The following is a 25,539-nucleotide window of genomic DNA, read 5'->3' on the forward strand; positions in this document are numbered from 1 at the left end:
TTGGCAGTGCATGTGCATTTAGGAATTTGTCCATTTCTTCTGTGTTGTCCAGTTTGTTGGCATATAATTTTTCATAGTAATCTCTGATGATTGCTTGTATTTCTAAGGGATTGGTTGTAATAGATCCTTTTTCATTCATGATTTTGTCTATCTGGGTGCTCTCTCTTTTCTTTCTGAGGAGCCTGGCTAGAGGTTTATCAATTTTGTTTATTTTTTCAAAGAACCAACTCTTGGTTTCATTCATCTGCTCGACTGTTTTTTTTTATTCTATATTGTTTATTTCTGCCCTGATCTTTATTATTTCTTTTCTTCTGCTGGGTTTGGGGTGCTCTTGATGCTTCCCTTCTACTTCCAGTAGGTGCTCTGTTAAATCCAAGGCCCACATCAAATGCTATTCCCCTCAGAGGCTCCACTCCTTCTGGCTCCCTTTCCCCCAGCAGAAAGATTCCTCCTGTGTGTTCCCACAGCTCAGGTAACATGTTGGTCTCCTTTGTTAAGGTGAAAAGCTTCTTTTTTAAAATGTTTTTATTTGTTTTAGAGAGAAAGAGACACAGCATGAGCGGGGGAGGGTCAGAGAGAGAGGGAGACACAGAATCCGAAGACAGGCTCCAGGCTCTGAGCTAGCTGTCAGCACAAAGCCCAATGCGGGGCTCAAACCCACGAACCGTGAGATCATGACCAGAGCTGAAGCCGGATGCTTAACCAACTGAGCCACCCCAGGCACCCCTGTCTCATTTCTATGTCTTTCACACTTAGACAAGGTCTGATAGGTAATAGCTGTGGTGGTTTTAAAATGTACCCATAACTTGTTTAATACCTCTCTCTTCAAAAAGTGGAGCCCAATTCCCTTTGAGCCTGGACTCAACTGACTTGCTCCTAATGAATAGAATGTGGCAGAAGTGCTGTGTGACGTCTGAGACCAGGCCATAAAAGGTGTGGCTTGGTCATGTTAAGAACCCTGCCTCCTAGGAAAGCTGGCTGCCATGACATAAGGACACTCAAGCAGCCCTGAGGAGAGGTCCATGTGACAGGGATTGGGGGCCTCCTGCCAACAACCAGCACTAACTTTCCAATGTTTTCTTCTCCCATGAGGGAAACTCCCATCTGACCTGGGAAGACATTCAAGGTCATGCCTACCTGGTCCACTGAAGTGGTTAACAACCACAGTCTGTTGACTCATCCTCTTTGCTTCCTGTGAGTTGATGTGTGGTGGACAGAAGAAGACATTGAGGGAGACAGGATAGAAGGGAGGCTGGGAGGTCCCTATTTTCACTCAGGGTTACTGGTTTGTTGGCTTTGGCTAAGCCTGACCGATCCTGCTGAGAAAGGTGAGGAAAGGCATCAGCAGCTCAGGGTACCCTCATCTCTCCTCATCAAAGAGGAGCCTGTGGTCCTGGTGAACCCCAAGTTTCCAGCACAGTTCTTGCCAGAGGAAGGAGAACCATCCAAGGAGGGCTCTTCCAGGCCCTCCAGATTGCCCTGGTGCCCTGCGTGCAGGCGAGTGGTCTGAAAAGGCTGTTCCACACAATGGGCAGAGAAGGATTATTAACCAGCAGTAATACAAGAGCATGAGGCCAGCTCTCCAAGTATTGCTTCCAGCAGGGGGACCCATTTCTCTACTTCTTGAGGCAGTTGGAGATAAGCGAGCAGTTGGTTTCAAGTGTAAGGACACAGGTCTGAAATTGACTCCATGAGACAATAGAAGGGCACACATCGCCCAAGGCAAGAGGGACCACCCTTGTAACACCCAATCAGGAAAGGCCAGCTAACACCTTTAACATTTCTAAGGGCAGGCCTAAAGACGGAGGCTAAGACTAGTCACACCCTACGTGAGGGTCCTGGGCCCACTCTGTGATTGGTCAATACTCTAAATGTTGTGATTGGGTCCCACCAAAAGTAACAAATACTCTAGGCAATGTGAATGGATAAACTTGCTGTCAATAATATTGTATAATAATAATTGGATCACTGTACCTATGTCACAATTTCCTGTAACTCCCCCTCCCAAACTCATAAAAGCCCTACTACCCCTTTGTTCGGGGCTCTCAGCATGGATTCGCTGCCTTGGTAAAGTCTGTGAGCCAGAGCTTAGGCTTGGCCAGCCTAAGCCTGTAATAAAACCTCCCTTTGCTTTTGCATGCATGACTTGGTCTCCCTGGTAGTCTCTGGGTTTTGGGGCAATATTAAAATCTGGACGTAACACAAGCAAACTGGCTGAGGGTAAAAATTGGCTTCTCCAAGAATGTAGCACCTTGGCAATGCTTGGCATGGTTTTCCCATGTTGGAATTCTACATCTTCCCCCCGCACCTTTTTTTCCTTTTTACTTACACAATTAATACATTCCATTGTAAAATGAAGTTCAAACAACTCCAGTTATATGGAGTAAAAAAGAGAATGCTCTTCTTTTCCACCCCCCACCCCTCCACCACATCCCACCCTCCCCACAGGTTACTGCTACCAGCTGGACACGTAGCCTGCTAGACCTCATGTGGAGGTCACACTTTACATGTATTGCCCGGAAACTGGTTTGATTTTTCATTTGTTGAAATCACCAACATCTTGGATCATGTGAGGATGTAGAGATCAAACTCACTGTTTTTCTAATAGCTGTCTAATATTCCGTGGTATATGGAAGGGGAATAATGAAAGTAGGCTAAGAATAACCACTTTGCACTGCCTCCCATGGGGCAGGAGTGAGGGTATTGGGGGGGCACCCAGCAGGTGGGGGGTGGGGTTGGGACAGAGTTGTGGAAAGCTGAGCTTCTTATGATGGCAAGGGAGGCATGTGGAACCTAAGGGCACCTCAGGTGGAGAGGTGGGAAGGGGAGAGGGAGGGTGGGGAAGTAAGGAGGTGCCGACCAGTTGGAATATGAGGGCCTAGAGTGACCCCCCTCCATGCACTTTTATGAAGTTTGAACAGAGATATTCTCTATCTCTTAAGTGTTTCCATAGCACAACTTCACAAGGATGCTCTTAATGAAGTCAAAGGGTAGGAATTTCTTTATGGCTTTTGTGACATTGTTAAATTGTTACCACAAAGGGCTGTAAGAACTATGTTGCTACTTATAATGTTTCCCTGTGTGTGAAGGAGGTTGAAAGGAACCCCAGCTTAGGATGCATATTTCTAGAATCTGCCAGTTGAGAAGCTTTTTACAAAGCATGACACACCAACACATAAATATGCCTGCTATGCGCCAGTTCCTGTGCTGCATTCTGAGGCCAAGGAGACTGAGATGGCTCAGGAATTCACCTTGGCTCCCAGCTCCATGGTGCTGACAAGCGTGGGGGTCAGGCCATGCATATGGAGGGTGGTCATGAACACTAGGGAAGCCACAGGCCAGAGGTAGCAAATGTGTGGCATCCATGACCCACTGCCCGCATCCATATCTTTGTCTAGTGATTGATGTGGAACTTTTTCTTGCTAGTGCCAGGTGTTTCTTCAGAAACCTCAACATAGAATCCAGGCAGCCAGTAATATCAGAATTGGATTGAATAGAACATATGTTCCTCTTTTCCATAGGCTCAACCTAAAATGAGATTCTGAAATTTTGTTCTTTCCAAATGTGTATTTGATTAGAATATAAAACCAATGACATTTAAAATGCTTATCTATGTCCTGCCAAAGGTAGGTATACACACTTGAGAAAGTCCTGGAATGGTATAAAGATGGGTGAGAAGAGGGGCAGCAAGTCCCCTGTCACCACCTTCCTGAAGGCCATCCTTGGCTCCGTCTGCTGAGCCCATAAGCTCATATCTGAGAACGCAGACACTTGGGGAAGCAATGGTGGCTGGCAGATAGTGGCTAGAAAGCACTCAGGAAGTGGCTGGGGCACATCTGCTGGGCCTGCTGGTATACTATCTGATAGGAAGTCAGGGCCTAGAATCAGAAGAGAAATGTGGGTATGTTCTGTCCAGAGCTGTTAAAGGTCTTTCATGGCCCTTGAACTTGAATTAGACATAATAGGGGCAGAGGAACCCCCAAATAAAACCCAGGATGGCTCTAAGCTTACAACTGGGTGAACTGCCTTGCACAAGATGTTTCTCATTTGTTTAATTTGCAAAAGGGTAGTTATTTTCCTGGTGGTTGGGCAAGAAGCCTCTTCTCTTCTCTACCTTGTTCCCACCAAAGTGAGACCAACAAGAATTAGCCTCAGAGGCCAGTTACTTCTAATCTTGGGGAGCATCTTCCCTGAAGAGCTCCTGTGGCTTCTCCCCAGCCCACCTTCTGGCCAGCCCTGGGGTCCCTTTGACCTTGAATTGCAGCCTTCATTGTCTTTATGGGTTTTAGATCCTGCATTTCTATCCCTGTCTTGTCCTTATTCCTTTCCAGGCTCAATTTCACATAACAGCCCATCTCTTTCCTGCCTACCTTGGATCCTCATGGGCTTCTCTTAGTGCCAGTGCCACTCACTCTGTAGAGCTGTGAAAGAGCCTGTCAGGTCAATGAACATTGGCTGTGCCCTCTGGCCTCCTCCTGCCAGCTGGGCTTCAACTGTCAGCCCTTGCTGGCCTGTTGGCCACCCTTGCTCCTCACTGATCACCTGAGAGCTGCCAGGTGTTGTCTATCCCGAGTAAGGAAGCCCACTGTGTTGACAATACTAAGTTGAGTGTGTCCACACTGTAAAATTACCAAGCATAGTTCACACAATCCTGGGACACATGATAGCATTATTCATAAGGATGTCCCCTCTGTCGGAGGCAGTGATGAATGGTGCAGAAAAGAACAGGGGTTTCAGACTCCGGCAGTAGACATCAAAATTTGTCTCTGCAACTTGATAATCTGACCAAGTTTTTTAACCTTTTATAGCCTGAGAGTTCTCATTCAAAACATGAAGATAAATAAGAGTACCTAACTCATTGGGTTGTTTTAAGGAATAACTGAAGTTAGTGATCAGAATTTTCAGATGATGAATGTCTTAGTTTATTAGGGCTACCATAACAAAGTGAGTGGCTTCACCAACAGAAATATTTTGTCTTACAGTTCTGGAGGCTAGAAGTCCAAAATCAAGGTGTCTGTTGGGTTAGTTCCTACTGTAGTCTGTGAGGAAGGGTATGTCCAGACCTCTCTTCTTGGCTTGTAGATGGGTGTCTTCTCCCTGAGTCTCTTCGTATGGTGCTCTCTCTGCATGTGTGTCTCTGTATCCAAACTTCCTTTTTTTTTAAAATAAGGACACCAGTCATTGGATGAGGGCCCACCCTAATGACTTCATCTTAACTAACTGCATTTGTAACAACCCTATTTCCAAATACGGTCACATTCTGCAGTACTTGGGGGTTGGGACTTCAACCTTTTGGGGTGGTGCAATTCAACCCATAATAGTAAGCTATAATTATTTGTGAGGAGCACTTATAAAGCCTTGATTATTGACAGGATTTTAGTGGAATTAAATGGTAACTATTCAGTCATAGGCAGTGAACTTCATTTTCCTTGAAATACCATTGTACCAGTCACTGATAGTGGTAGGTCTGTGGTTACCCCACAAGCTTCCAAGTTTATGGGTAGAAGCTAACTGTGAAAAGGGGTATTGGTGGTGGTAGTGAAGGTAAACTCCCAAGTGTCAGACAGGCTATACTTGAGCCTGGCATCCATGCTGGATTCCCTAGGGCCAAGGGCTGGGACAAATCTTGACTCTTCACTTCCTCTCATCCTACCTCAACCTAAGTCAATATAGAGAAGCTTCATGCCTCCCAGCAAATTCTAACCTTACTGGGAATTCATTCTCTAAGAAATGGAGGGGAGGGAAGCCCACCACCCTCCCTGTTCTATAGAAAATCTGGGTCCTGTGGAAGCAGGAGTATGACCAGTACCCAGAAGCTGACAACTGGGCCTTCTTTATGCTGCACCAATGGAAGTAGGAAAGCTGATAGCCAAAAGGATGTTGGTGTATGCACAGAGTGGGATGGAAGACCGTTTATGGCCTAACTTCCATATCCTCAAATCCATCTTGGTGCTGGTGGTTGGATCCCAGTGTCGTGGCTGATTCTTCCTATTCTTCCTCCAAGGTGAGCTATCTCAGGAAAGTTCTGCCCTGAGCATAAGGCATGAAAGTGGGGAGTGGGGGACAAACTGGACGCTGCTACAGTGGTCCAGGAGAGAGGTGGCTGGGTGGGTTTCATAGGTTAGGAGTCAGAGTACATGAATGGTTACCCAGAGCAAGAGGAGCAGGAGAGTCTGGGGACCAAGACTGCCCCTTCTACCCCAACCTCCGCAGGTGCTGGAGGAAGTGACATACAGAGGATTCTGACTCCTGACCAAGGAGTAAGTATCAATGGTTTCATGTCTTTCAACAGCATGGGTCTAAAGTAAGTTGGTGGTGAGCATGAGGACAAGGAAGCCCAAGTCAGCAGCAGCTGGAATTCTAGGCAGGTTCCCTGGAGCCAAGAGTTCTGTATGGATCCTGCCTCATTGTACATTTTGACTGGGCACTTTCTCCATTCTGTTTTGTACTCAGGACTCTTTGTCAGAGAAGCAACTATCTGGGCAAAGAATCCAAGAATTGCAAATTTAACCCTGGCCTGATCCCTGTAGCCAGAGCTTCTTCCCTCAAACCTCTTGTGTTTTCCAAGACTCAGGCTTCAGTTGTAAGAAAGATATGAAAGTAGGGTCTTGAGCCCTTGAGGGTCTTCTGACATCCCTGGCAATGCTTCTTGAGTCTGTTCTAATTCTTCCATTACTCTTCCCATGAGATAGCAAGAATGGGGAGTAGGGGGCAGGTTTAGACAGCCTCAGCAGACCCCTTATTACATCCCAGATGCAAGGTCCAGGCAAATGGCCCAGGCCAGGGCAGAACAAGGGGACAAAAACAACCTTTTCTCCCAGAGCCAGAGGCACCTGGGGTCACACTCTCCCACACTTACTAAATTATTGCTGGTTCTGCAGGAATTGCCCTCTACTTGTTTAGTAGCTTCAGCTACTCCATCTTACAAGGATACTCCACTTCTTTGATGCTGGACATGGATCAGGTTTTACTATTTTTCCCCCTTCTAAGCTCTCTAAGATCTTTGCACCTATATTGATAAGTTGCAATATAGCGAAGTCTTGATTAAGCTTTTGGCCTTCTCCTCAAACAGGCTCTCCTGCAAGGGTCCTTGTAACCCAGTTGCCAGCTGGGGCCTCCATCTTTGAACTCTGGAAAAGACTGCTCCTGATCCCCAATTCCACAGTCCAGGGAAGTCCAAAGCAATTCTGCTGTGAATTTTCCTGGTGCTTCTGCTTCTGGGATCTTGCAACTGTGTAAGCCATCCTGATTCAAAAGCCCTATGTCAACCTCCATATACAACTCAGCCCTTCACTGTGTCCACAAGAGATCCACTCAAGTGAATATCTGGGAACATAGCAGAGGGAGAGGGTCATATCACACATTCTGAAGACTTCTTATTGGCTTCTTTCTCTTATTTATGTCACATCTTCCTCCAGAGTTTCCAAAAGCCTCCTTTCTCCTTCACTGTGTGTGTCCCCCATCTGATTCTGTTTCCTGCTAACACTCAGATCTTCCACACTCCTCATCCTACCCTGACAACATTCTACATGTTTTTCCCCCCAACAAAGCAGTTCTCACCCTTAGAGGAATTCTAGTGTCAACTCTTAATAAAAAATTTCCTGATCTCACATGTATCACACTCAGAGTTGGGATTTTTAAAAGTTCCTTCTAGCAATTGGGATGCTGTTGGTGTAATTTAATAGGAACTGAATTCAAAGTGTCCTAAATGATAAAGGCAAGTATTATCTTACAAAATTGTAAGTCCTGAGACAGATCGGCTCTAAGCTGTAGGACCCCAGCTCTGCCTCTTGGTTGGGTCCTAAGCTTGGCTTCCGACTGGTAGCAAGATGGCTGTGCAGTTCCAGGAATCATAGTCGGAGTATTATAATGTGAAGAACGAGAAGGCGTAGTCTCCTCCTACATCTCTTCCTGTGTAGGGAGGACACATTTCCCAGAATCCCCTCAGCAGAAGTTGCCTTTCCATCTCATTGGCTGGGTTTGGTCACATGCCTAAACCCACAGCTGGAAAGGGGGAATGGGGTCTGTGACTGGCTTAAATTAAGCAGAACTGTCCCCTGATGATGGGGTGTGGTGAGCATCACTGATGTATGAAGCTGTGTGGAGAAGGATGAGTACCAGAACAGTGGAGTGCCTCCCACACAGACAGAGCACTCCTGTGGCTCTGCTTCCAGGTCCAGAATCGTGGCTAGTTGCTGGCTCCTTCCCCAGCTTCAGTCTGCTCCTATTGCTTCCAGCTAGAGAGGGCACCGGGTAAAACTGAACATCTCTGCCTCAAAGCTCTTCCCACACTTATGCACAAGGACAACCCATTTCCTAAGATCTTGCAATAGAGTTCTTCTTATGTTTTGAGGAATTATTCTCATCTTTGTGTTCCTGTTTAGAACATACTAGAATCTTTTACAAATAATTGCATGGACTGTTTTTTTGAGAGAAGTTATAGGCATTTGGGGGATTTCCAAAACTTCCATTTCACATAAACTTATTAGAGTTGTTTGTTTTTTTTGTATTTACATGTTGGGGGGTTCGGTTGTTGTTTTTCTGTTTTATTGAGGGTTTTTTTTCCCTTTTACTAGTTAGGACAGTGGTTCTCAAATATCAGTGCAAATTTCTTAGAAAGCTCATTAGAAATGACAGAATTCTGCGTTCTACTACCTCCAGTCTGGAGCAGAATCCAGGAACCTATATTTAAAGTATGCACAATAGGTGATCACATGATGAGATTCACTCCTTTAGGAGAAGGCACCCAGATCTAAGCCTGCTTTGACAAGTTATTTGAAGGGGAGCACAATTCCAATCATGTAATTCTATTTTTATTTATTGAATAAATTTTATTGAATAAAAACCAAATGTAGTATGAATTATAGATCATCAGGAGACTTTTTCTTTAAGTGCACTCACAAATCAGAAAAGAAATCTCTCTCTTGCCAAAGTATCTTCCCAGTTTTAGTTCAGAGCATATGGTCACCCTTCTAAGGCTAAACTTCAGGATGCCATTTGTTCAGATGAAATGGTAATTGCTGGTTCCCAGTGCCAAGTGTGGAGCTGCTTAAGGCCTTGAGTAGTCTGGGCATGGTGCCTGGAGTATTATCAGGGTTAAAAAAAAACTCCTGAGTTGTGTTCCTCACTGACAAGGTTTCCTCCTTCTAAAACTGGAGAGCTCTCCTTGTGAGTTGGAATGAGCTAGCCTTGTTTTGAGTACTTCAGGGTCACCCACCCCATTTCTAGCAGAGCTAGAAGCTCCCTGTGGGAGATGGACTTGAGGCAGGGAAGTGGCCACTCTTGGCAGATGAGGGAGGGGCATGGAAACCAGGACATTCCAGGGCAACCTTGACCTTTAGAGCTGGGCCTATGCAGATTTATGTTTCAATTTTGGGGATATGGATATGGGGAATAGGTGTCCTTCACTGGGAAGGCTCCAAGCACTGCAGTAACAGAGTGTCTGATAGAAAAACAGACAAACATATGAAACAGGAAACGGAGTTACATTAGAAGAAAAAAAGAGATTGAAAAGGCAGGTATCAGATCTAAGGCCTCAAATGGAGGCAAGAGAGAATTCTGGAGTTATACAGGTTTGGGTTTGAATCAGAACTCTGCCACCTGCTAGCCATGTATCCTTATAAAGGATACTTCACCTTTTTTATTTTATTTTATTTTAATGTTTATTTATTTTTGAGAGAGACTGACAGAGTGTGAGTGAGGAAGGAGCCGAGAGAGAGGGAAACAGAATCTCAAGCAGGATCCAGGCTCTGAACTGCCAGCACAGAGCCCGATGTAGGGCTTGAACTCATGAATGGCAACATCATGACCTGAGCCGAAGTTGGACCTTTAACAAACTGAGCCACCCAGGCTCCCCAACAATACTTTACCTTTTGAACTCTTAGTTTCTGTAACAAGAGGGGTAATAATAATAGCTACTTAAAAATTCTTGTATGGATTAAAGTAACGAGGGCTTACCAGTGCCTGTCTTACATAGTCATCGTTGATCGACTACATACTGTTATAACCATTGACTTTCTTGATTTAGTTTATAATTCGTATGAACTGACTCCCCAACTTGGAATACAACTACAATTATCTCCCTTAAATTTTCCAAGGATTCACACGCTTGTCTATTAGCAGTAAGTCCAGTATTTTCCACTTGAGGTATCTTCTCCTTTGAATTTTCTTTTTTTCTTTTTTTAAATTTTTAATGTTTTATTTATTTTTGAGAGAGCGAGAGAGAGTGATAGAGACAGCATGAGCAGGGGAGGGGCAGAAAGAGAGGGAGACACAGAATCTGAACACAGGCTCCAGGCTCTGAGCTAGCTGTCAGCACAGAGCTCGATGCGGGGCTTGAACCCACCAACCGTGAGATCATGACTTGAGCTGAAGTCAGACACTTAACCAACTGAGCCACTCAGGTGCCCCTCCCTTGAATTTTCTAATAACCCCAGTAGATCATTCAGTCCAAAGGGACAGTCCTAACAGCCAAATGCTAGGTAGAGGGAGAACTCTACAATCTTACTGGTCCAATGATGATGTTGTCACTGTTTCTGTTGCCATCATATGGTGTCACAGTTGAAAACAGGTCCCATGTAGTTATGGATCATTGCTATGGTGATGCCCTCATTGGCCTAGAACTTCTCTAGTAGGTCATCCCTACTGGGCCCTTTTCATGAATGGGCTGTATTTCTTACACCACTGTTATCCAGCTAGGTCCTATGACTTGTTTGGCCAGTGAAGTGGAAGTAACATGTATTACTTCCAGTCAGAAGCTTTAAAAGCCATCACAGTCTTTTCCTCTACCACAAAAATGGCACTGTTCCATGTAGGAATTACTCTTTCACTTTGAGGCCTAGAGTGAAAAGTTCATGGAGCAGAGCTATGGCCAAACCATAGCCAGCATGTAACATGACTAAGACATAAACCTTTACTGTTGTAAGCCACTGAGATTTTGGAGCTGTTTGTTACTGTAGTATAACCCTCTCTACCTGACTGGTATACATATTTAGGCCATAGGAGAGCCTCATATTTAGGTTCTAGTTATATCTGTTTTAGTTCATACATTCAACTCAGGCTTACACCCAAAGCATACCACCATGCCAAAGTAGCTTAGTGGAGAGGGACTTACAGCCTCACTACATGCTCTACCATAAATGTACTCTGACATGAATACTTAAGCTCTTATTAACAGACGGATCACCAGCTTGGACCCTCATGTATATTCCCCACTGGGGAGCTTGCTGTCCCTTCCTGCTTGTAGATCCCAGTTGGCGCTCTCCCAATACATAGGTGAGGTTTTAACAATTATGTTTCTGTAAAAGGAATGGGTCAGGGGGTCAAGGCCTTTGTCTCCTATGCAGATTTACCCGACTAGACAATTTTGCATACCACAGATATTTGGGAGAGGTAGTTTTTGTCAGGCTACAGGAATATTTTGTTATATCTCTTTCTTATGTATAAGTGCCTATTTGTCTTATATTTGTTAGGGGAAATTACTCAGTTGATTTTTTTTTCTCATAATAAGTGCAATCTACCCCAATGAGATTTGCAACTCCAACCTCTAGCTATAACAAAGATTGTAATTATTTTTTAAGTTTACAATAGCAGTCTTTCCGTTACATGTATATGTTATTGGAAGCCTTCTCAGTGAGGTCTGGGGGAAGAATGAAATGGTAGATGGGGGCCTCAGTAAGCATCATTCACTCTTTTTTCTTCTCTAAAAACACAAAGAATAAGACTGAACCCCAAGAATTAAAAGAATTATTCCAATACAAAATAAAAGGTGGGATTGCTCAGGCCTCTGTGGTGGGATTTTATATTAACACAAGTAGAGAAGATATGTGAGGGTTGAAGGTCAGCAGTGGATCGTGTAAGCAGGAAGGAGGAGGGCTGGCTTAGGAGGGCTTAAGGAGATCTCTTGATGCAGGGAGTAGAATCCTTTCAGTTACTTGTATCTGGTCTCTTTCTGCCAGAGGATTTAAACAATGGAGCAGCACTTTAGAAATATCTTTCTGGCTGCTATGGTGAGGGGGGGGATTAGAGACAGAGGTGAGAGTAGAAACAAGGAGATTAGTTAGGGAGAAGTAGAAAAGATACATGTTTATTGAGTGAATGAACACACAAATGAATATTAAGCTGTGGCTTTGGGTCCCTGCTCTGCCACATGTGCCAACTTCCTTAAGGACTGTGGTGGGTCTTCAGACTTCTGGAAGAATAAAACATTTTCCTTCCTGTTCTCCTCCACTGACTCTACAGATTCCCCTTCTCTCCCTTCATGGTAGGTCCCTTTGACTGTATCCACTGAGATCCTATCCTGTTTTTCTCTAATTGTTTGGGATTTTAAATGATGGTCACAAGCTGGTATTAAGTTTGGTCCTGTGCTTTGGTGCCTTCCATTTCTCCACCTCTTCTTGTTCAAGCTGTGTCTTGTTTAATATCAGATACTGTGTTTTCTTAGGGCCAATCTAGTTTACATCACATTTGTATCTCACCATGATCCCCAACACATTACACCCACACTCAAAGCACGAGCAGTTTCCTTGTAGGCCATGGGATGACAGCTTGGCTGCCAAGTCTATGCACGTTTTAGAGGTTACCCATTTCACTAAAACCTTGCTACTCTTGCAGAACACATCATCCACCCCCAGGGTCTATATACCCACAACCAGGGGCCTGCCTTGGCATTCTCAGAATGTTTCAACATTTAGAAAATAAAAGCAGGCAACAGTTATACCCAAGAAAGAAGAGGGAAGTCCCTAATATTCCTAAAAAGTAGCTTTTGGAGAATCCAAAACAAGCCTATATGCTTTAAGAATATGTCTTTGGCCTTTAATCCAGAAAAAGGAAGGAAGAATACAAAGGAAGGCTCAGATCCAAAGTGAATTCTTTTGTCTAGTACATGGTTTATTTTAAATGTGAAAGTTCAAGTTTACAAAAACAAATGGATTGGATGGAGTATTTGTGAATTCGGAAGCAGAGACATTTCTCCATGTTTGGAGGATATTCTCAGATATTTGTCCAATTTTTGTCATTGCTGAAATAAAAGAGGTACTAAGACTGTGGAACATTGCACCCAGCATGATGTAAAAAATAAATAAATAATAGTAAAGGGCCCAGAATCCCAAGAAAGAGAAGAGAAATGGCCCTGGTTGGTATTATCCTCATATGGCCCCAGGACACTTGGTTGAAAAACCTTTTTTATTTTTATTTTTATTTTCTGAGAGAGAGAGAGAGAGAGAGAGAGAGAGAGCGAGCGAGCAAGAGAGCATGAGCAGGGGAGAAGTAAGAGGGAAGGAGAGAATCTTAAGTATGGGGCTCGATCTCATGACTGAGAACATGACCTGGGCCAAAATCAAGAGTAGGATGCTTAACTGACTAGCCACCCAGGCATCTTCAAAATATCTTTCTGACATATCAACCCATAAACTTAATGGATTCACTGATTGGATGGAATATATTGAGCTAGTAAACTGCTATCAAGAAGACTGATGTCTTTTACAGAAGTACGATTCCTGCATTTCTCCCATCCTTACTACTTGCTTTTGTTAAAATCTTTTTTTTTTTATGAACTTGACTTGATCAGGCAGCTTTGAGTAATGGATTTCCTAGAGGTTGGGGAGAATGGAATTCTTCAGCAACTGGATTGAAGGAAAGAGCATGGTCTTGGGACATCAGATCCAGCTCTTTCATGGAGCAGCTGTGTAATCATGGACGAGGTACTTGGTCTCTCTAGGCTTCGTTGTCTTACTGGAAAATACAGACTCGACATTTTTGGAGAGTACATTTTGAGAATGAGTGAGGTAGAGAAATTGCTGTGCATGGTAAGTGGTACAAATTAAGTCTTGTTAGACATGATCTAACTCGTAATTGAAAAGAATCACTCTGCCTGATCTGTGGGGGGCAGGATAGCCATTAGGAGTCGATGGCATTGATGCCACGGTGAGAAGTCATGACTACCTAGACCAGGGTGGTAGTGGTAAAAGTAGTAAGAAATGGTTAGATTCTGGATGCATTCTTTCTAATGTTTAGTTTTGAGAGAGAGTGAGAGTGCACGCGGGGGGGAGGGCAGAGAGAGGGGGACAGAGGATCCAAAGCAGGCTCTGTGCTGACAACAGAGAGTCCGATGTGGGGCCTGAACTCACAAACCATGAGATCATAACCTGAGCCAAAGTCAGACGCTTAACCAATTGAGCCACCCAGGTGCCCTTGGTTGCATTTTGAAGGTAGAGCTGAGATAATTTTCTGATGGATTCCCTATGGGGTGTGTGGGGAGCAGCAAGTGGGGAGCCATGAACGATTTGCATTTTGAGTTTGAGCAATTTGAAGGATGGACCTGCTATTTACCGAGATGGAAAAGGTCAAGGGGAGAGCAGGTATTGGGGGCTGCATGCAGTAAACTAGAGAAGTATATCAGACACCCAAGAAGAGGTGCTCAGCCAGCCATTGGATATATGATTTTGGAGTTTAGGAGAGAGATCTGGACTAGACCCAAATATTTGAGAGTCTTCAGATTATAGACAGCATTTGAAATCATGAGCTTGGAGAAGATCCTCTTGGGAGTAAGTGCAGGGAGAAGAAAATTGAAGTCTGAGAAGTAGGCCCTGGAGCAGTCCAGCATTATGCATTGGGGAGATGACGGGGAACAAATGCATCCCCCCACCCTCCTCCTCATCTTTTTTCTTCTTTTATGGTTATGAAAGGGAACTGTTCCATTTAATTCAGCTAGCCTTCACTTGAACAAAGCTGCTTACAAAACTTATTTTGGGTTTGCTCTTAAAAAGCGATATATGCTGTCTGCAACTTCAAAGTCTTTTAAAAAGGAAAAACACCCGGCTCTGAGCTGTGGAAGAAGGTCTTGCTTGTGGCGCAGTCACCGAACCAGCAAGTCCAATGCATCTGGAGATCAAGTTCCTCTCAGGATTAGTGAAATCAAGCTTTTGTTAGCATTAATTTAATGGTGGAATGTCAACTTGAAAACCTCAAAAATCTTTTCATGCTTCACATCTCTTCCCCTTTTTCATCCAACAGAAAAACTATGTAAGGCCAGAAGGAATAATCTAAGAAAGGTCTGACCCTTCCTTTGGCAAGATAAACAATCTGTTGTGTTATGGCATCAGCACAGAAGTCCTGTGTTTGAAGAACAGACAGAGACTACAGTGTCATTCAGGATTGTTTAGGGGAGGGCAAGGTAGGGATAGATGAATTTTGTAATAAAGATCTGGGGTCTCAGTGGACCATGGGTTTTTTATGAGTCAAGTAATGACATCATTGCTCCAGGAGCCAATACAATTGTTGGTTGAATTCAAAGCAATCTGGTGTTCCGGCCATATAAAAATAGAATACCCTGAATAAAGAGACTACTGGCTGGATGACTACTGGCAGCTCCCTATACTGTCCCGGACTTTATATTGTGAGTCAGACTTTGGCAACGTTTGTGTTGTTTAGTGATGAGAGGGAATGGCATGGGACAAGAGTTTAAACAAATGACAAGGCTTCTGGCCTCAGCTGTCACTGTCTTCAGCTATTGAATGAGAGTATGAGAGAGATTGGCTCTGTATTTCACCATAGGGCACAAAATGAAGTAAAGGAGAAAAAGTTACATAGACCTTTTTATTGTTGGAATGGGCTGCCACATAGAGTAATGAGCTCTCTCTCCTTTGAGGATTTAAGTAGGGGGTGAATAATCAATAGTCAGGGATGCTATAGAGAAAAGGCTCTTAGGTGGAGGCATATGGATGGGCTTTAGGAGGTATGAAAATCCCATGAAAGTACACGTCAAATTGTATGCGCATGTTCCATAGCTTTTGTTAGGTCCTCAGAATTATGGGACCCTAAAAAGTTTAAGAAGGTCTGCCATAGCAAATATCTTTAAGCAGCATGGGCTATAAGACTGGTTGACCTCTGTGGTAGTCTTAGAGTAAGTTCAATGGTTCTAACTAGCTCCCCATTCCCTGGCAGAGTGATCCTGTGGAAAGAGCATTGATTTCAGAGTTGGACAGAACTTGGTTTAATTTCTAGCTCAGCTCCCCTCTACCGTTGTGACCATTGGCCTGTTGCTTAATTTCTCTTAACCTCAGTTTCTTCATCTGAAAAATAATAATAATGAAAGCTATCTCACAGGTTCATTGAATAAGGTAATACAGGTCATCTAGCATGGCTCTGGCTCATAATGGGAGCTTGGCAAATGTGTGGTCTTTTCCTCACTCTTTGTCCATGACATCTTTTATCGCCTGTCCCACCACAGTTTCTGAAGAAAAACACCATGTTTATCACATGGTCTCAGCTATGAATACTAGATCAGAGCAGGATATGTGTCCCTGAGGTTGTAAATGACTTGTGAGACTTAGCTTAAACAGACAATTGAAGCCCATCATATGCTTTTGAGAATCTGAAACAAGATAGTTGTTAGGTGGTTGTAGGGAGGACAGGGCTGGAGCTGAGAGGCCATATGAGCCATAGCAAGGAGACTGTGGACAAAAAGGAGAGAGGAGAAGGAGGAGAAAGCAGATATGCAGAGAGAAGGAGAAAGAGGGAGAGAGGGAATCACGTGGTTCGTGGGAGACAAGGATACAGACATTAAGACAGAGTAGGGGTCTCAAGTTCTGATAGCTTCCTGCTCCCTCAAGGTCTGGGTGTACTTCCTTTCCTGTTGGGTTCTGCGGGTTATTAATGGCACAAGGCCCCTTTACATTTGAGCCAGCCAGAGTACGTTTTTGTTCTTTGCAACTTTAAGAATCCTGCACTTTCCCCATCTGTTCTGCCACTAGTTCTGCTTGCACATCAATCCGGCCTGGAATTCTTTCTTTCTCCTTGACTTTCCCTGTTCTACTCAGCACTTGAGGCCCCATTGAATTTCCTACTTCTCCCACAAAGCCCTTCCTGAGCAGCCTAGCACCACAGACCTCTATTCCCCCAAAACTGCTTCTTTGATGAATGTGTGTGAGCTTGGGGTGCAGAAGAACTCAGAGGAGGGGACAGACCCATCCAGACTCCTCCAAAGAGCAGTACTGCCTTCTCTGAAATCCTCCCCTTACCATCTCCCCTTTATGGGACTTCTAAGGTCACACTGGTATCACATTTCATCCTTACCCACATCCTCTCTCCTTCTTCCCACACATTCATCTTATCACATGGTTGCTGAATGGATGAAGAACTGAGCATTACCCTCATATCAAAACCCTGTCAGCAACCCCTGCAAATTGGCTTCTGATCCCATCAGTCTACAGATACGGCTCTCTTAAAGTCCAATAGTCTGTTTATAATCTTCATCTGTGACTTCAGGCTCTCCCAGAGATTTGTATTTCTAAAATTATGCAATCAGTTGAGACCTCTCTCAAGCAACAATCTGGCAAGCCTGCATTTCTAACAATCTTCAGAGCATCTCCACCTGCGCATTCCAGCAGTATCTCAACCCAAACTCATGTCTGGGGCACCTGGGAGGCTCAATCAGTCAAGCATTGATTTCAGCTCACATTATGATCTCACAGTTCTCGAGTTCAAGCACCATGCCAGGGTCTGTGCCAATAGCGTGGAGCCTGCTTGAGATTCTCTATCCCTCTCTCTGTCCCTCCCATGCTCACACTCTGCCTTTCTCAAAAATAAGTAACAAACAAACAAATGAAAAAAAAACTGAATTCATGTCTTCTTTCAATAGTGTGCTCCTGCTCCTGGCTTCCCTATGGCATTAACATTGTGTCTACCTATCCCAGGATCAAAACTTTTGAGGACCCTATCCCTGCTTAGAACCCCCCTGGGGCTTCCGGCTGTCATGCAGGTAGATCCAAACTCTGAAGCCCAGGCTCCTTCATAGTCTGACCTACTCAGCCAGCCCCATGACAGAACCCCTGCCCCCTCATTCCCGAGTGCTTTCCCACTGCCATCCTTAGGCCCCTTTAGGAAGAGCTTCCCTAACCCACTCGCCTCTTGAAACCTTGATCTCTTTGAAACCTTGACCTTGCCTCAAATGTCAACTCTTCTAGAAAGCAAACCTTCCTATAAAGTCCCCACTTCTTCCTTGTAACTCCTGAAACACTTGGTTCAGTTCAAGGGCCCCATCCTAGCTCACCCATGCTCTTTCTTATAGAATAGTTTTACTAGTGACATCTCATGTAAGCACACCAACAGATAGTTTGCAAACTGATCTCACATACCTTAGATCACAAGTGTTTCTTCCTTTCTTGAGCCTCATACCATAAGCTCCTGGAGGGCAGGAGTCATGTTTTGCTTACCTCTGTAACCTCACAGCCTAGTGGAGGCTCAGGCACAGGGTATGCACATAGTGCGCTTCCTTGAGACAAATGGGTAAGTCATGCTCCTGAGACAGAGTAGGGAAAGCATATGACGATTTTTCCAGCATCATTTCCTCTAGGATAAGCCTAAAGCAAAATCAGGATGCCAGGACTTTTTCTTTCCCCAGCCCACTCCAGGACCACTTGATTCATGGGTTATCATCTTTTACTGTCATTAGTTGCCTGATGCTCATATTGTTTTCGGTTTGGCCAGTAAGAGCCCCTTCCTCCATTCTTCGATGTCACCATCATTTTCAAGGCAGTTCCTTACTATTTGGCACAATCAGATGTTCCAGGCTCTTCTCATACTTTCCCTATCCCAGCCCTAGAGGTTCTCATTTCTGCAAGGAATCCTAGATCCTTTTGTTGGAGAATGGTATTTATAAATCCAAATCTGTGTTGAAAGTGTGCTCATTGCAACTAGAGCATGTTATTTCCAGACCCTCTCAGTGGGCAGAACTAGAAAACAGATGTATGTCCCTGTACACATGCATCTGTCTGTCTGTATATAAATACATATGTTTACATACATATGCCCATCCGCTTATCTCTCTATCCCTTCTATCTCTTCCCTTTTATCTACCTACCTGTCAATCTAGTCCATACCAGTGTCTAGAGTTCCAATCCAGCACTGTGTGGTTTATTCGATTTTCCCTCCTTTCTGAGTTCATAGCTCCCTCTTCTTACAGTGAGAAACTTGATTCTCATTATTAACAACACATTTACTAATTTACTCAGTCCTGGAATGCACAGAAAGTACTTTAGGAATCGCCAATCTATATGAAAAAGAAATCTATTCAAGATTTGTTTATAGTTCTTGTTTTCAATTAGCCTGAAGGCATTTGGTCCAAAGGCTGGGTACAAAAGTTACCCGAGGTAGTTCCTTTCCAGCCCCTTCTCTCCACAGAGTGAATCATCTGTTTGGCTCTGTATCTCATCTCCACCCTTGTCACAGCTGGTTTTTCAGGTGCAGAACAGCAGAGCCCCCTTCTCCGTGGGTCATTGCTCCCTCCTGCCTTTATTAGGCATCCTTCCTCCATCCTCCCTCCTCTTGTCAGTTCCAGAAATGTCTTCACTTATGCCCCATCCTATTCTCTTTGTGGCTAAGATTTATTTCTTTTTAAGGGGTCCTTTGCTATCATTTCAATGGGATCCTGGGAGGGAGAGAAGACACTTAATGTCTTGAGCCCAATACCTGGGGACTCTAGAGTCAGGAAGATCTGGCTTTACAAACCATGAGACATGGGCATGCTCCTTGACCTCTCTGTGTCTCAGAGTCTTCATCTAGGATATGGGTGTGAGAAGCCATACATCACATGGATTTGGTGAGGACTGAACTAGACTTCATATCTATAGTAGCTAATATAGTAACTGGCACAGTGTGCGGTAAATGATACCTGTCATTGTCATCTCATAGACACCTGGATGCAGTTCCCACTGACTTGGCCACTTATTTATTTGCTTATTCATCCCAGGCTTACTAAGTGCTAGGCATAGCACAGAATCTCTGAGCACAAAGGGGGCAGGGAAATTTCGGTGTGGTCATCTCAGATGTCAGTCTCTGAGCTGGCAGTGTTTTTGGCAAGATGTTGCTTCTCCAAGCTAGTTTCCTTCAGTCTCAGGATGAGCTTATGGCCTGGGACTTTTAGACTTCTTCCTTGACCATGAGTCAAATGGCCTTTTGGGAGAGCTTCCCCCAGCTGTGTGGCAGTGTGTCTCTGCTGCGCCACTGCTTTTATGCTGAGGACACATGATTGTCTCTGATGGGAATGAGTGATGAGCTGAAGACTTTGGTAGAGTGAGGCCAAATCCCTGTGTGGCTCCAGGAACAAGGACAAAAATAGCAAAGTAATTGCTCATGCTCTTTTAAGGATTAAAAGTCAGCTTTCGGGCAAGCTGTGAAGCTCCATGACCAGGACAGCAAGGGACACGGTTCCTTTTTTAGAGCTTTGGTCAGCACTCGCTGTGCACTGCTGGCTTCTGGGCTTTTGCGGTGCTATTCCCACTTGATTAAGGGGGTCACCTTCACTAGTCTATATCCCACAAGGGCAGAGATGGGTCTAAGGTGTCCCTACCACATCTCATCGTCCAACACCAGGTCTGGTACTCTAAAGGTGCTCAATAAACATTTTTAAATGATATATGAGCTGTGAGAAGGTTATACTGTATTTTAAACATAACCTTTAGAATACGATCTGTAGTCTAGTAGAAGTAATGCACCAATGCCAACTTCCAGATTTTCATATTGTACAACAGCCATGTAAGATGTCACTATTGGGGTAAGCTGGGTACATGGGACTCTTTGTACTATTTTTGCAACTTCCTGTGTGTCTGTAATTATTCCAAAATAATGAACAAAAGCAATGCAAATAACCTTTAGTTAGGCTCTTGTCAATACTCTGACACTTGGGGGAGGCAGTGCTGGAAGATGAATTGATTAAACTCCTGTTCACTGCAATGTGTTTGTTTCATTATTATTTTTGAATATAAACTTACAATTTATTCATATGATTCAAAACTCTGATATAAGTATACTTTGAAATAAGGTATTCAGTGGATACTTTCTGCCCCAGCCACTCAATTTCTCTCCCCATTGGCAACTATTGTTAATGTTACTTGTTTTGTATGCTGATTTTAGTGACGTTGCATGTGCACATAAGCACATGAACTTGTGACTTGTCTGTGTGTGAACATAAGTACATTTGTGCATGTGTATATTTATATACTGTTCTGTTATCTTAGTTTTCCCACTTAACCATATCTTTGAGGCTTTTCATATCACTACACAAAGAGCTTCCTTATCCCTTGTTATGGCTGGACCCCATCATCTTTTATGGCCCCCGGTTGATGGACATTCATGTCATTTCCAATCCTTTTGCTTTTATAGACAAAGCTGCAATGAGTAGTCTTGTTCATTTGTCATCTCCCAAGTGTGGGAGTGTGTTTGTAGAAAAACAATTCCTAGAAGTGAAATTGGTTCAAAGGAGCTGCACTTTATAGTCTTGATAAGGCTAAATTGTCTTCTACAGAGCTTGTTCCATATTACATCCCCACTAGTAATGTGTTTTACGAAATGCTTGTGTTAATTCAGTGATGTTAGAAGTCATTTGATGACTCCTTTGTGAGTCTGGTGAAACTATGGGCCTGGACCCAAGAGAAACACAAATCACATAGTGTTTCACACAATTTCAGTGGGCATAGAAGTTCCTGAAGGCTATCTATGAACCCTAGTTTAAGACACTCTGGCTGAAGGGGAAAGAACTTTAAGGCCAGTCCACCTAAGTTCACCTCTTAGTTCTACCATTTCCCATCTGTGGAATGTCAGGCAAGTGGTTTCACCTCTTCATGTCTCAATTTCCTTTTGGAAGGGAAGGCACAATAATTCCATTTGGTAGGGCACTACATGCTTTCATGTAGAGCATCTATTATAGAGGTTGGAATACAGCAGGGGTTCAATATATGGTTTGTATACACACCCACACTTCGCCTCCCCCTCAAATGTATACAAAGCATACACACACACACACACAGAGGACACACTTAAAACCACACTGTATAATATTTTGGACATACTTATACTACAAAAGTTATGTGTGGTTTATCTGACATTGAGATTTAAGTGGGTGTTTTGCATTTTAGCTGGCAACCCTATCCAGGGCTTCTCTGAGCTGTCTCTAACTTCATAAGAAGGCTGGAACCCCCGAGTGACTTGTCCAGAGTCTGGAGCTCCATGACCTTGGTCCTATGTGGGCTCTGCGTCCAAGGTGGGTGAGGAGCAAGTAGGGTCAGTGTGTGGACTCCGGGAGAGAGACAACACATTCTTGCCTGCCTCTGGACAGAGGCAGGAAATGAATTTGTGCCGATCAGCATTGTGAGACGCTGGCACTGTGCTAAGCCTTCCTGATGGTCTCCTTTAGCCCTCCTGCAACTCTGTGAGTTAGGTGTTATCACTCTTATCCCTGTCTTAGAGATGAGGATACTAGGTCTCCACAATGCAAAGTCCACGGGCCCGCTGAGTGCAGGAACAGGGATTGAAGCCCCTGGGGCTGCTGCCAGGTCTGGGATTAGTTGAACCTCCTAGGCCCTTCTCTCTGATAATCCCAAGGGTTTAAGGTGGGAACAGCCCCCGCCCATGAATCTCTGGGACAGGAAGTGTTCCCAGTTTCTCCTGGCCCTGATCCAGGGTCTTGTCCAGCCTCACATGCTTGCTGGGGATTCCAGGCTGGGAGGCAGCTCTGCAGAGTTCTTTCGGTTCCCGTCTGGCCAGGACAGTGCCCAGCGGCACAAGCTGCCCATGGGCACTGCCCTCTGCTGTGCGGGTGCCCAAGTGAGGCACTCAGGGCAAGGAGCTGCCTTGCAGGCTCAGCTTACCCTGAGCCCTGGAGCTGACCTGATCAGCTTCCCTTCCATTAGCCCCCTCAGTGGGGCCACAGGGGGCTCCCTGAGAAGCTCCAGGCTCCAAGTCCCAGCCCCTCTAGGAGGAGGCGGTGGCCAAGGCTCAGCAGCCAGAGGCTTCTCAGCTCAGAGCTCCAGAGCCAGATGTAACATTGACCTTAAATGGTAAAAGCTCCCCAGAGTGAAGAGAGGCTGGCCAGAAGAGGAAAGGGGAATAACTCAGTTTTAGGTAAGTCATTGCTATATCCAAGAATAACCTGCTCTTCAGCTGGGACGCAAGGGAACACTTCTCCTCCTTAAAGGTACAGGGTGTTGGGATGGGGGCACTTGACTTTAACTTTCAGGGGAGTTGGCTTTGTTGGGTGCCATTTCAGCTGAGTATTTTTATTGTTGCTGTCATGATTTTTAAATAAGAAGTGAATCTTGCCAGTCCTCTAACTTAACTAAACCATGCTCTGTCTGCTGCTGTTGAAAAGGGTGTACAGTCTGGGGTGAAAATGTGGGCTCTAACTGGAAAGCTCATCCCCAGATTTCCTGTGGGCCTCTCTGGGGAAATAGCGGGTCCCCAGGTTACGCAAGCCTTCTGGGCAGGGCTTTCTCCCCACCTCCTGCTACCCCTTTCTCAGCTCGGCTCTGTGCTTACTTGTGCCTCCCTCTGTCCTCCACCTCGACCTTGTGCTGCACCCCCATCCATTAAGGACCCTGTGCTGGCCCGGCCCTGTCTCCCATCCTTGACCCTGCCCCTGTTTCTGTGCCTCCCCTCCTATCCTTTGTTCTGGTTGCAGCCCCTGTTTTTATCTCTGTTTCCATCTCTCCTTCTGTGTCCAGCTTTGCCCCTGTGCCCTATCCCTCTTCCCTGGAGGAGGTACATGTACCCCACCTGTAGCCCAGCTCACCTCCAGCAGCTTGGTGTCAAAGCTATCACACAGCACTCAGGCTGACTTTCCCCAAAGGAAAGGCCAGTGGACAGAGGGCAGAGGGGGGCCTCGCTGCCTTGTTCCCTCCTGCAAAGGAAACGGCTGTGAAAGCCTGGAGGTGCTCTGCAGTTTGAGTCAACAGAGTGCAGGCTCTGGGGCCCCGGCCAGCACTCCTGCCTCACAGAGCTCGGCAGATGGTGTTCTCTTAACACTCTTCAGGCTGCTCTTTGGAGGGTCTCTCGGGGAAGTAAAGCAGCCATGAGCTTGCCTGAGCTGGGTCTCCTGAGGGAAAAGGAGGAAGCTTCCCAGGACTGTTAGGCTGGAAGCACTAGGGAGTTAGAGTCTGCTAAGGGTTCTGTCATCCCCACCAGGGGGCGAGGACATGCTGGGGGAGGGGGGTTAACGCCCCTACTGCCTCCTGGGGCACTTTTCTGGGGAGGAAACTCAGGTTAAGTGACTTGCCTAAGGTCAGACTGCTAAGGAAGAGTAGTGCTAGGACTTTGAACCCAAGTCTGAGTCTAATAGCAGACAAGCCGTGAGTGAAAGGGTATTCCCACTTTCAATAGTTTCTTGTGACCTCTGACCAAATGGACAATACAGTTATCACCGTCATGTTTGGTCACTCTTGATGCAGTGGTGTGTGTGTGTGTGTGTGTGTGTGTGCGTGTGTTGAGGGTGACTATATTCACAGTTGATGTAGTTTTCTGTATGCTTGGTAGTAAAGTGAAATTTTCCTGCATACCCTCAAAGGTCTTCACATGTATAATCATGTGCTAACTGCTACAACATAATCAATGACCCCATAAACATGTTTTCTGGAAGAAGAAGAGGAAAAAAGTAAACACACCATTCTTAATGCAGCGAATACTGTTCTAAGCACTTCCCATATAGTAATTTAGCTTCCACAATCCTACAGGAATTATTGTTACTACCTCATCTTGTAGAAGGGGACATTTTAGCATAGAGATGTCACACAGCTGATGAAAGGTGGCACTAGCATTTGACCCCAGGCAGCCTGTCTCTGGAGGCTCTGTTCTTAACCTCTATGATCTATTCATCTCCACTGGGCACTGCTTCTGACAGGGCAGTGGGGGAGCCCTGACTGTCTCCTGGTGCTCTGCCTCAGGCTTTATGCACATGATTTCCTGTGCTCTCCTCATTAGTGCTATGAGGGATGTTGTCTTTGCCCAACTTTACAGGGAGGACACTAGGACCAGGGGATGTTAAATGACTTGTCCAAAGTCACCCAGGCATCCAGTGACAGAGCAGGCAATTTAGTATTGTGATGAGTTAGTGCCATGTAATGCCTTCTTCTTGGCACTGATTCTCAGGCAGACCAATGTGCTCATGGCTTCAGGGTGAGGGGTTCTGAGTCTCCCTGAGAGGAAGCTGGATGCGTTGCTTGATGGGCTGCACCATAAGCACGGTTCTCAGCTTCTCCAACGGCCCTGCCTCTTTCCTTCCCATCTTGGTAATGACGGTGGATGGATGTAGCCAACACCTCCAGCAGGACAGGAGACTGAGCCCTGTGAGGGTTGAGACCTTGCCTCATTCTCCACTGTGTGCCTGTACCCAGAATGATGCTGGGAGGTACTGAGTGTTCAAGGATCAATTTGTTTTCCTTATGAAGAAATAGGCATAATGCTCACAAAGTGTGTTCCTGTTAAACACGGCCCTGGTTTATTGTGTATGCATACCTGATGATCAGATTCTTTTAGGCTGGCAAGGAGGGGGTCTCAAGTTAGCCACCTCTTCCCTCCCTGGCCACCTCTCCATGGAGCCACCAGCCTGCCACACAGCCATTCTCTCTGTGGCTCAGCAGTCAGCTGAGGGTTTCTGACCTAGGGGGAGCAGAGACCTGGATGGGTGGGAAGGAGAGCTTCTGGAGGCCATCTGTTGCCCCTGCCACATGGGAAGCTCTCTGAATCAATGGGAGGGAGAGAGAGAACTGAGTT

The 25,539-nt window shown here is 45.1% G+C and overlaps 1 protein-coding gene and 1 long non-coding RNA gene across 4 annotated transcripts in view; both read left to right on the forward strand.

Annotated features, from left to right (window-relative positions):
• The first annotated feature begins 1,001 nt into the window (after positions 1-1,001).
• On the forward strand, positions 1,002-7,610 carry LOC115272729. The gene is made up of 2 exons (XR_003900426.1): positions 1,002-1,194; positions 7,073-7,610. It is a non-coding gene; the product is annotated as an uncharacterized LOC115272729 (long non-coding RNA).
• A 15,031-nt stretch (positions 7,611-22,641) lies between these two features.
• The window catches only part of MRVI1 (murine retrovirus integration site 1 homolog), a 125,741-nt gene continuing 122,843 nt past the window's right edge, over positions 22,642-25,539 (forward strand). The window contains exon 1 of one of the 3 annotated variants that reach the window (XM_029914648.1): positions 22,642-22,896. In XM_029914648.1, coding sequence (XP_029770508.1) covers positions 22,830-22,896 — 67 coding nt within the window. In that variant the 5' untranslated portion in view covers positions 22,642-22,829. The other 2 variants (XM_029914645.1, XM_029914646.1) reach the window with 2 other exon arrangements.

This window comes from Suricata suricatta, chromosome 11 (assembly GCF_006229205.1).
Source record: "Suricata suricatta isolate VVHF042 chromosome 11, meerkat_22Aug2017_6uvM2_HiC, whole genome shotgun sequence".
Lineage (NCBI taxonomy): Eukaryota > Metazoa > Chordata > Mammalia > Carnivora > Herpestidae > Suricata > Suricata suricatta.